Below are 12,925 nucleotides of genomic sequence, written 5' to 3'. Positions count from 1 at the left end.
ACTGCCAAGACAACGTATTAAGTACTTCTCCAAGTATTTTTCTCCAAAACTGTAATCTTATGTAATTCCCATCTGGCTTACATTTTCCCAACAGAATCCAACCTCCTGGTATTCAAACTGAACATCAACAACATCAATCGAACCAGTCTGGGAGACAGACTTCCAAAATTCATAAAGATGGTCCCTCCTCCTATCTTATATGAAAAATATCTGAAAGCATTGTCTCATTCTTTTCTGTTCTTAGTTCAAATTTGACTTTCAGAGTCATTAAAACTTTATATCACTTTGTTACAAATGTATGACATTGTGCCAAAGATAGAAATTAATAAATTACACCTTATCCTTGAAGATAATTATCACAACAGACTAGGGTTTTATCTAATATATATATACTAGCAGTATCATCATCATCGTTTAATGTCCGCTTTCCATGCTGGCATGGGTTGGACAAGGCATGGGTTGGAAGTATGTGTGTATATATTGACTAATGCATACATTTCCACAATTCTCAACCGATTTTCACCAAACTTCACACACACACATTACTTATGTCCCAGATAAGCATTACATTGTAACATTACATTGTAACATTTTACCCAGAACTCCCACGTAAATGGACAAACCGGAAAAAACTGTGGTTAACACGGGTTTTTCCCTAATTTGTTGTATATATAGTTTTTTTTATGTAGGGTCTTCCATATTTTTTTAATCTATATGGTCATATATAGGCATTAAGGAATATGTTTTAGTGGTTTTTCACATTTTTTAAATTTATTATTTATTTATATATTGTAATTGTGTGTTATTACTTTCTATATATATTTTAAATATGTGTATTGGTGTCTATTGAGTGTTTTGGTTAGAGAATATTATAAAAGTGAAAGAATTTCGTCTATTTATTCATTTTGACTGCTTTCCATACTTTTAAAATCTAAAAGGTCATATATTTGCATTAGTGAATATTTTTTTAGTTGTTTTCACATTTTTTAATTTATTACTTATTTACATGTTGTAATTGTGTATTATTACTTCTCTACTTTGATTAAATTGACTAGGAACACTGTACACGATGAATATCCAATACCAAACAATCTTAATCTCCATATTTAAACTGCATTAAACTTTGGCAGGCTTACCTTTACCTATTCTGAGTTATCTGAAAGGTAATGTTCCCTTCCTGCTCTTCTAGTTGTTGACACCTTTGTTTACCTACCAATGTGCTGTTTCACTTTAAAGGATGCTTATTTACCCATCCATTATGATATCTCAACTGTTGTCCTTTGTTTCAAATATGTTTTAGCATTGACGTTCTAGCCTTTTTTAAACTATCACCAGAAATTTCGCTTTCATTTAAAACAACTATATTTTGTAGTCATTATCCGTAATCTACTCCCAAAACACTTCAGTAGCTCTACTTTGCATTGCTTGCAAACTTATATGTTCTATGATCATTCAAGTTCAACGACCTCCACAATAGCCAGCTTTCAACTTGGTTTCCCGTTCCTGGGTTAATCGGAAACATAGATTGCCATGCTACTCATAAACCTCGGTAGTTCAATTATTTGGTAAAAAAAATACCACCAAAGTAACTTAAACTGTTCAAAGGACAGGTGTGTTTGCTAGTCTGAAATAAAACCCTACAGCAGAGTTACTCAAACCATGTGCAGTGGAACATCAGTGTACCCAAAGGGTATCTATAATTTAACCCTTCACCACCTTGACTGGCTTCTGTGCCGGTGGCACATAAAAAGCACCAACCGATCGTGGCCGTTGCCAGCCTCCAGTGGCACGTAAAAAGCACCCACTACACTCACGGAGTGGTTGGCGTTAGGAAGGGCATCCAGCTACAGAAACACTGCCAGATCAGACTGGAGCCTGGTGCAGCCTCCTGGCTTCCCAGACCCCGGTCGAACTGTCCAACCCATGCTAGCATGGAAAACGAACGTTAAACGATGATGATGACTATCATATTCCTGTGTAAATACATTGTCATTCTTTCAATTAAATTTAATGAAATAATTTGTCCATAATAAACAGTTGCTAGGAATATAAATTACCATGACATTTGTCAGGTTTTAATTTAAATCACTTCAAAATGGGAAATTTGTATCATAGAACTAGGGCCATTTTCAGACAAGTTGATGTTGAAATGGTAAATGTTTTCGAAAATTCATTGTAATTCTGAAGCATTTTGAAAGAATATTATTCATAGTTTTGTTATACACAAATGCCTGAACTTCAGACAGACATACACCCTAGTCACTTTAACTACCTTTAACCCTTTAGTGTTCGCATTATTCTGCCAAAATTAATGCTTCTTCATCCACATTGTTTTGAATTAATCATGCATTACCTTGTAGCTTTGAGATTTTGATGAGGTAGCTGTTAATTTTTAAAACGATATTGTAGGGTTGGTCTGAGAGACCAGATCTGGCCATTTTGAAAATAAAACAGGCAGAATACTTCTGGCCGGATATGGCCGGTTTAAATGCAGTAAATCAGTAACTGGTCCATTGAAAACTTATAACCGATAATGCTATTGTTCATCAGAGACAATATAAAATAAATAAAATAAAGGAAAGATCTCACATACAAAAACTGAATCCTGCATTTGAATATGGACGCAAACATTGAACACCACACCGCCGACCACTTCTAAGGACCTGCAATGTAAAAAAAAGGACTTTTCTTCAATTTTAGTATTTCAGAGGAATCACTAGAAACGGTGTTTTTAATTCCATTATAATGCTATTTTGTTTGTTCATTTTTTTTTTAATAATTTAATCAGAAGAAGAGCAACCACTTGACTCTTTTTCCAGGGCTGCCAAGACTGGATTAACCCTTTCGTTACTGTATTTATTTGGAGATGCTCTGTGTTTCTTTCAAAAAGATCAGCTAAAATTACGTAATTATAAACCGCTGGCATATAAGCACCCATTTACAAAGTTTCAAAGCTGTATGTAGAAAATTAACAAAGTTACAAGTAAATATTGTGGACACCCCACTTGAACCTGAATAAATCAAAATTAATGTGAACAGATAAGCATTACATTTGACAAATTAATCTGAACACTAAAGGGTTAAATATAACAAAGAATTTAGTAAAATGACTTAGTTATCATTCAGCTAGTGTTAGGAACATAAATTGGGACTAAGGTTTGGTGGAAGATTTTAATTCAAAACTTATGAAAACAAGACATTTGTACTCAGAGCCAGAGCTGGTTTCAGCCGGGTTGCTATCAAAAGGGTTAAGAATTGTTTCTCTATTATATATTTTAACCATTTTGTTACTGTATTTATTTTGAGATGCTCTGTGTTTCTTCCAATTATTTTAAATATAACAAAGAATTTAGTAAAATAACTTAGTTATCATTCAGCTAGTGTTAGGAACATAAATTGGGACTAAGGTTTGGTGGAAGATTTTAATTCAAAACTTATGAAAACAAGACATTTGTACTCAGAGCCAGAGCCGGTTTCAGCCGGGTTGCTATCAAAAGGGTTAAGAATTGTTTCTCTATTATATATTTTAACCATTTTGTTACTGTATTTATTTTGAGATGCTCTGTGTTTCTTTCAATTACTTTAAATATAACAAAGAATTTAGTAAAATGACTTAGTTATCATTCAGCTAGTGTTAGGAACATAAATTGTGACTAAGGTTTGATGGAAGATTTTAATTCAAAAATTATGAAAACAAGACATTTGTACTCAGAGCCAGAGCCGGTTTCAGCCGGGTTGGTAATGAAAGGGTTAAGAGATATTATCCTTAGACAAAAGACTTGGTCTGAATGCTCGCAATAAAATGGACTCCACTCAGGGTACTCAAGGACTTGGTGATGGTGTTAAACTGGGTGATGGGGTAAGTTTAACCTAAGAACAGAAAAGACACGCAGTGGGATTGAACCAGAAATCAGCAAGTTGCAAAGTGACTTCAATATAAGCCACACCTGTACCCTTAGTCAGCTCTGATACATCACACATATGGCATTCTGGCCATGAGCATCCCCGCTTAGTTCAGACAGTATATCTAAGATTACATTATTCAATGTCTATTTTCCTGTTCTAAAATGACAGCATATGACTTGAGGTGGATTTGGTTGCTATTTCAAACAGATTACATGATCATATAGAGGTTGAGAGAAAAGCATAGATCTGCTCAGTCAGGGCTGACCAGACGCTAAGCAACATCAACAATCAAGTGTCCAAGACCAGATGAGTGGCAGAGATAAGTGTTGAGGTGAAGTTGTGTCAATAGCCACAAGTAAACCAGCCGGCACCAGCCTTAAGTGGCCTCTCAAAACCATGTGACTACTGTCGTGAAATGGAGGAAGACAGAATAAAGGATTGTATGCCAGGTATATATGCTATCCAACAGCAGCTATCTATTAGCTATGAGTGGATAGTACTAGTGTCAATATCTACAACTGAGTGCTTGCAACAGCGGATTCTTCTAAAAGAGGCAAGGGTCACAATCTATAACAGTTCATCTTGCTCTCTCTTTCTCTCCAGATAAGTGTCATTCTGATTAATCTCTGACATTACTGTGTCTTTCATTTCTCTCTCATACTATCACTCCCGTTACTGTGTTTCCCTCTTCATACTCATGTGTTTTGTTCATTTTCTTTTCTTCTGCTGCACTGATTTTCTGTTCTACCCACTCTATTGAATTATGAGAGGGGCAGGGCATTTGTGTCAGAGGATGAAAGTTAGTGTGTGACAAAGAGATAGAGAGACAGAAGCAGGTGTCTTGGCATTAGAGGAGGTGATCCAGTATCAAATGATGAAAGGTTAGAGTGTAACAGAGAAATAGAGAGGCAGAAATAGGTGTCTTGCTATAGAGGAGGACCTAGTGAGAGAGAGTAAGAGAGAGAGGTACAGAAAGAGACCAGAAACAAGTGTGCTGATGTAAAGGTGATACTTAGTTACCTAGTCAGAGAAGAAACAAGAGGAGAGAGAGAGGGGAGGGGCATGACCAAAGTGAGAGAGAGTAGGAAACAGCAAAAGTGTAAGAGAGAGTAGAAGAGAGATGGTGGAGTGCTAGGGTATACTTGCAAGGAACAAGAATATGAGAATAGAGCCTGGTTAGCAAAATAGGAGAATTATTTGGACTTTGGATATATGATTAGTAGTAGTAGTATGCTAATTAAATCACTTTTACAGTTTTGATATAAGTGTCACTGGATCTACCGCAGGAATTCTACACTGTTCATTCAGTTTATAATGAGCGGGGGAAACATGAAATGGAGTTCACAAGAATCCTTATTCATCACAGCAACCGTTTTGACTTATCTTATGTCAGTCCCTTGTCATTAGGGCCAACAACCTACTGGCAACAACAACATGCCAAGTGAAACCGAGTACAGTTCGCGAGGTATCTTCTTTAAAACACCTGATGAGATGCATCTGCATCAGAGAATGCAACACAACCAGTTGTACAGTATCCCACCCACAAGGGACCGAAACGATCGTTGAGATGAATAAGGATTCTTCGAACTCCATTTTCTATTTCCCTCATTAATTACTAGCAGACGTACCCAGTAATTCCCAGGAAAAGCAGGGCTTATCTCTTGGTTCTGTTCTCATAATTGTTTCACTAATCCGATAACAACAATACAAAGTATGTAGCCCTTAAAATGGTTTTTGTGCATTTACAGAGAATACCGAACTGTCTTACACAGGATCTTGTTTTTAGGAATTACCAATAAGTTATGAATACCCAAATTACAAAGTCAGTTATGTAATAACATGAAATTAGTTACCGAATAGTAAGAATTCGAATAAAGTAGCCCCGAAAAGGGCTTTAATGCATTCCCAGAATATATAGAACATAAGAGGAATTACTAATAAGGTATGTATACTAAAATCATTATACATGTTACGTAATAACAGGTTAATCAGATATGAGATAACAATTCAAAGTAAATAACTCTGAAAAGAGCTTTTGTGCATTCGCAGGCACGTAAAAAGCACCATCCGATTGTGGCCGTTTGCCAGCCTCATCTGGCACCTGTGCTGGTGGCACATAAAAAGCACCCACTACACGGCACATAAAAAGCACCCACTACACTCGCAGAGTGGTTGGCGTTAGGAAGGGCATCTGGCTGTAGAAACACTGCCAGATCAGACTGGGCCTGGTGCAGCCTCCATAGCTTACCAGACCCCAGTTGAACCGTCCAACCCATACTAGCATGGAAAGCGGACGTTAAACGATGATGATGATGATGATGATGAGGGCCACTAGTGTTGGTATATTTGTGAATAAGTCACTAACCGAAATTAGTGGATCTATTGTTTAGGAAAATACTATTTACTTGTTTAAGGGTTGTACTGGATAAATTGTGAAAATAACTCTAACAGTTGAAATACTAAAATATAAGCATACTCAATTTCATTTCCAAAGTCCTCTCCCCACCCTTTGGAAATGATTTTCCCCATAAATTACTTTATAATCACAATGTATGCCATTTGAAAGGTATTTCTATAAAATTTCATTGATAAAACCCCATTTTCCTAAGAGTTATGAGGGAAAAACTCAGATTTTGTGAATTTTCTGAAGTCCTCTCCCCACCCTCCTGTTGCTTTGAGCACATTTTTTTTATATCATATCCATCTCCTACACATTGTTTTAGACCCATTCCAGTATTTTTGGGTGGATTTTCATTTCTGGGTCAAGATGTAAACAGTAAACATTAACCAAAGGTTAATGTTTCCAAAAAAATAGTGCAACAGGTGTAGAACAACATGTAGTAAATGAATATGAAAAAAAATGCGTGCTGGTGAACTGGAGGAGGAGAGGACCAGGACAATTCACATGATCCAATTTTTTCCCTAAAGAAAATGAATATTTTTCCCAACCACACGGTTCTGGGTTCAGTCCCACTGCATGGCACTTTGGGCAAGTGAATTTTCCGAGTCCTCTCCCCACATTTGCCAGCATGCATTTCTTATTTTTCATATTCGTTTACTACATGTTGTTGTACACCTATTGCACTATTTTCTTTTTTTTTTTTTTTTGGCTCAAGTCAAACACTGCATCAAACACTTTAGTTTGACCCAGAACATAAACAAAATTGACCAGCCAGGAGAGTGTTATCAAGTATGTGGAAAACTAATATGAAAAAAAAAAAATGTGCGCTGACGATCCTGGGACTTTCGGAAAATTCACAAGATTTGATTTTTCTGTCACAACTTCCAGTAAAATGGATATGGACCTTTTTTACGGAATCCCACGTTTTTGATTATGGTGGATCAGATTCTGAAAAAAAATATTTCAAAAAAATTGCATTTTCAAAATTTCAATTACCCCCTCCAGCTCCTTATTTTTCACTTTTCCCAGAATTTCTTTTCTTTTTTTTTTTAGCGAAATACGTAGAAAAATTCGAAGATTATGTACGATTCTGAAAAAAGAACCGGTTTGTAAAATTTCACTTTTTCAAAAAAAAATATATATATATACCCTCAGGCCTTCAAGCAGGCTATCCACATGCTAGAAATAACAGCCAAATCTTACAAAACTGCGATAACATAATGCAATCAATCTACTCACCTTTCTGCAAAGATTTATTTCAGAGTAATTTCCCACAGTAATATGACAAAGTATTCATGTGAAATTAAAGTGGTCTTTTTTTTTCAAACTTTCTTTTTTAAACTTTAAAAAAATTTTTATTTTCCATCAATCTACGTGGGAAAATACGGAGATTAAGAATATGTGGGTTCGAGGTCGTTCAACGACAGGTAGAAACAAGGAAAATGCCCCTTGTATTTGAATACTATGCAAATATTCTTTTAAAAAAACTTTTCTTTTAATTTTTCCAAAATTTAATTGTTTTCCATACTTACAGTTGAAAAAGTCTCAATGAGTGAAACCGGTACTGAAATGTTTTTTATAAAATTATTTTTGCATTTTCTCCCTTGACTTTTTATCCATATATATCAACTTGTGTGTTCCTTTTCAACCTTCTACACACATATATATATATATTGGCACGTAAAAAGCACCATCCGAATCGTGGCCAAAGCCAGTGCCGCCTCGACTGGCTTCCGTGCCGGTGGCACGTAAAATGCACCAATCCAACCGTGGCCGATGCCAGCCTCGCCTGGCACCTGTGCAGGTGGCACGTAAAAAGCACCCACTACATTCACGGAGTGGTTGGCGTTAGGAAGGGCATCCAGCTGTAGAAACATTGCCAGATAAGACTGGAGCCTGGTGCAGCCTTCTGGCTTCCCAGATCCCCGGTCGAACTGTCCAACCCATGCTAGCATGGAGAACGGACGTTAAACGATGATGATGATATATATATATATATATATATAGAAGGTTATATATATATATATATATGTAGAAGGTTATATATATATATATATATATATATGTGTGTTTGAAAATTTGAAATTTATAAACCATTTTTTTTTTTCAGAATCGTAAACTTCGTATTTTTCTACGTATTTCGCAAAAAAAAAAAAAATCTGGGACAAGTGAAAAATAAGGAAGTGGGAGAGTAATTGAAATTTTGAAAAAAATTTTTTTTTCAGAATCGGATCCTCCATAACCCAAAACGTGGGATTCCGTAAAAAAGATCAATATATATCCATTTCACCAGAAGTTATGACTGAAAAATCGGATCTTGTCAATTTTCCGAAAGTCCCCTTCTCACCCCCCGGGGTCGTCAGCGCGCATTTTTTTTTTTTTTTCATATTCGTTTTCCACATACTTGTTAACGCCCTCCAGGCTGGTTAATTTTTGCTTTTGTTTCCGGTTGGGTTTCTTTATATTGACTGATTTCTGCCCCATCCCCGTCTTTGGATGATCATAACTTTCATAAAAATGGATATTTTTTAATGAAAATTTCTACGAATATGTGTTATATCATGTAGATTCCGAATATCCAAAACTTGTGGGGGGAAAGTGTTTTAGGAGAGGGCGGGGTGGGGAATTTCGGAAAATTCACCGGCGTCCACTTCGATTCGTTTTAACTTTCAAGAAAATGGATATTTTTTAACGAAATTCTCTAAAAACATACCTCGGACTACGTAGATTCCGAGAACATACGAATTTGGGGGGAAAACAACTGGGGTTATTTTTGAGAACCGTTCCCCACCCGAGGGTGTTTCGGAACAAGTCGTCCATATTTGTTTCATTTTCTGGTTCGTGCGTTTTGTGCATCCGTAGATTTGTTTCTACCACTCGCACACAAACAATTATGTAATTAAAAAAGTTCAAACGGGTAATTAATCCACCCAATATTATGCTTCCTATAGAGATTATATAACAAATTATACTTTACACTTCTATATTTAACTGTGCGTGTATATTATTTATTTTTGCTTCTGGTGTCTTCTACCTTTTAATTAGAAATGTTTACCTGAAAAAAATGATCGTATGCAACAGATAAGACCTCTTACTAACATATTTCTGTGTACCAGACCTGTAGCTGTTATTTTTAGCATAATGAGTTTTCTGGTGAGGGCTTCATTTGCCTTCATCGCCCGTTTATTACTTCAGTAGAAATCTATTATCTCGGGATCTACATAGTCCGGGGGTATATTTGTGGAGAATTTCATTAAAAAAAATATCCATTTTCTTGAAAGGTAAGACGAATTGAAGTGGACGCCGGTGAATTTTCCGAAATTCCTCACCTCAGCCCCTCCTAAAATACCTTCCCCCCAAAAAAGTGTTGTATATTCGGAAACTACATGATATATCACATATTCGTAGAAAATTTCATTTAAAAATATTCATTTTTCTGAAAGTTATGATCATCCAAAGTCGGTGGGGGAGGCAAAAAAAATCTGTAGTTATACCACATATAACTAGTGGCACATTTTTTGACCTTATCATGTGAATGAACGTTCTCAATGAATTTGATGAGTTCTTTAACCCTGATCGAGTAAGCATATGACCAAAGGTATATTTTACCTTTTTTAAGACTACACTATCTAATGTGGTCTTCCTATATTTTGACGAGGGGGGACTGACTTGAGGGTGATTCGGCTGTTGTTTTTAGCAAGTCGAGCGACCATATGAAAGTCTGTGTTTGATCAACAATAATAAGGTTAATGCAATATTCATAGAACAGAAGTGGTTAAAGAAAAAAAAGCGTTATATTTGAATATAAATAAGTATTAGCTTACCTTAGTAATAATATTAGCTGCCATCGTAAGAGAGACGAATTATCGAAATAAATCAGGCACCGACGGGAGTCAAACGTTATACAAACAGATACGGCCAAAGTTCACGACACACCTTCGTTGTCATAGAAGTAGTAGTGCGACTTGTAATTGCTGTAAATAAATTCTTTCGAATCATTTAAGACAAAAAAACAACAATTTTTTTCGAATTTTTGCCTATTTGGCGATCTTTGATTTTAGGTAAATATTTATATATCTGCGAGACTAATAATGAAACCAAAACAATCTAGGAAAATGCAAAAATAGACTTGGGTACCTCAATTAAGCGGAACGAACATGTAAACGCTTTAAAGTCACTAAATAATGTTTAATAATAACTCTTTAGTATTTTGTTTATTAAAAATTTTAACTTTTGTAATGGCAAGACTTTTATTGTAACTTTAATGGCCAGGTTTTTAAAGTAATTTCGAAAGGCCTACAAGTAAAATAATTATACTGCGTTACTATATATATATATTATATGAGAATTGTTTGCGTGATGAAATAAAAAACCAAGGCTGTGTAGAACGTTGACCCCTTTGTGTGTCAATGACACCGTTACCTCGTATAACCTCAATATATATATATATTTTCTCTCTCTTTACTCTTGTACTTGTTTCAGTCATGCGACTGAGGCCATGCTGGAGCACCGCCTTTAGTCGAGCAAATAGAATCCAGGACTTATTCTTTGTAAGCCCAGTACTTATTCTATCGGTGTCTGTTGCCGAACCGCTAAGTTACGGGGACGTAAACACACCAGCATCGGTTGTCAAGCGATGTTGGGCGGGGAGGGGGACAAACACAGACACACAAACATACACACAGGCATACATATATACGAGGATCTTTTCGGTTTGAACGGCAGTTTTTTAAAATAATTTCCACGTAACTAAACACTTTTAAACTTCGTATACTGGTAGAATGTATTTATAAAACATTTTTTTCTCTTGGCTTTATGGAGAAAATTCTATAGTTTGTAAGATATTTGTTGTTGTTTTTTTTTTTTTCTTCAATTCTGTTCATTTCCAACACCAATCAATGACGTCTATTGAGGTGAAAACATTCTGTGCCGTATGGATATGTCCCTCGTTTAAGAAGCAGATTGGGTTTATTTACATTTCTGAAGAAAAAAAGATACCCTTCCCCCACCCCTAACCCTAAAACAGATTGAAATGCAATAGATCGATACTAGGGTCATAATTATGGGTGACAATTTCATATGACACCGCTAGAAAAAACTGCCGTTCAAACCGAAAGGATCCATATACAACGGGCTTCTTTCAGTTTCCCTCTACCAAATCCACTCACAAGGCTTTGGTCGGCCCGAGGCTATAGTAGAAGACACTTGCCCAAGGTGCCACGCAGTGGGACTGAACCCAGAACCATGTGGTTCGCAAGCAAGCTACTTACCACACAGCAATTCATATATACATGTGTATATATAATAATATATAGATATATATATATATTATATATATATATGTGTTGTGTGTGTGTGGTGTGTGTGTGTGCGTATATATATATATATGTATATATATATATATATATGTTATATATGTATATATATATAAATATATGTATATATATGTATATATATATAAATATATGTATATATATGTATATATATATAATATATATATATATATATATATATATATATATATATATATATATATATATATATATATAGATATATATATATAATGTATATATATATATAATATTATATATATATATATTGTATATATTATATATATGTATATAATATATATATATATAATATATATATATATATATGTATATAATATATATATATAATATATATATATATATATATAACTCTTTTTACTTGTTTCAGTCATTTGATTGCGGCCATGCTGGAGCACCGCCTTTAGTCGAGCAAATCGACCCCGGGACTTATTCTTTGTAAGCCCAGTACTTATTCTATCGGTCTCTTTTGCCGAACCTAAGTGACGGGGACGTAAACACACCAGCATCGGTTGTCAAGCAATGCTAGGGGGACAAACACAGACACGCACATATATATATACATATATACGACAGGCTTCTTTTAGTTTCCGTCTTCAAATCCACTCACAAGGCATTGGTCAGCCCGGGGCTATAGCAGAAGACACTTGCCCAAGATGCCACGCAGTGGGACTGAACCAGCAACCATGTGGTTGGTTAGCAAGCTACTTACCACACACCACCACATACATATATATATATATATAATATTATATTATATATATATATATATATATATATATAACTAGCAGTATCGCCCGGCGTTGCTCGGTTTGTAAGGGAAATAACTATATAAGCATTTTTAGAGAGTTACTTCCTTATAGATGCCAATTCGGGCTTTCTTAGCCATTTCTGTTTTGGTGTCTTCAAGCCATGAAGTCGTTGTTCTAAAAGAACGCTGGTCTCCTTGACAACGCTTTACGACGTTGATTTCCTTACACACTCCCTTCCCCACAGCTTCACGAGGGAGGGAAGAAGGGGGAGAACAAACACAGGTGCAGGTGTTTGAGCGTGTGACGCCAACTCCGCCGCCATCGACACACGAAAAACTATGCATTAAAATGGAATAAAAAATGATGTTAAATTATTTTTAAAATCGTAGACTCATCGTAGACGCGCGCTAATACTCAGACGGGCTCGATATGAATCACGACTATAAGATACCCGAATTTGGTTAAACTGCACCGCAAAATGTGGGAGTAGTTAGGAATCTAAATCGAAGGGGACAGAC

The 12,925-nt window shown here is 35.6% G+C and overlaps 1 protein-coding gene across 1 annotated transcript in view; it reads right to left on the bottom strand.

The window, feature by feature from the left end:
- The window catches only part of LOC115228127 (medium-chain specific acyl-CoA dehydrogenase, mitochondrial), a 38,673-nt gene extending 28,313 nt beyond the window's left edge, over positions 1-10,360 (bottom strand). The window contains exons 1-2 of the mRNA XM_029798790.2: positions 10,132-10,360; positions 2,594-2,663 (exon numbers count right to left, since the gene is read on the bottom strand). Coding sequence (XP_029654650.1) covers positions 2,594-2,663; positions 10,132-10,155 — 94 coding nt within the window. The 5' untranslated portion in view covers positions 10,156-10,360. The remainder of the gene's footprint in view (positions 1-2,593; positions 2,664-10,131) is intronic.
- Between the last annotated feature and the right edge of the window lie 2,565 nt (positions 10,361-12,925).

The sequence above is a fragment of the Octopus sinensis genome, linkage group LG2, assembly GCF_006345805.1.
Source record: "Octopus sinensis linkage group LG2, ASM634580v1, whole genome shotgun sequence".
Classification (NCBI taxonomy): domain Eukaryota; kingdom Metazoa; phylum Mollusca; class Cephalopoda; order Octopoda; family Octopodidae; genus Octopus; species Octopus sinensis.
This window is presented reverse-complemented; position numbering and strand designations above follow the sequence as displayed.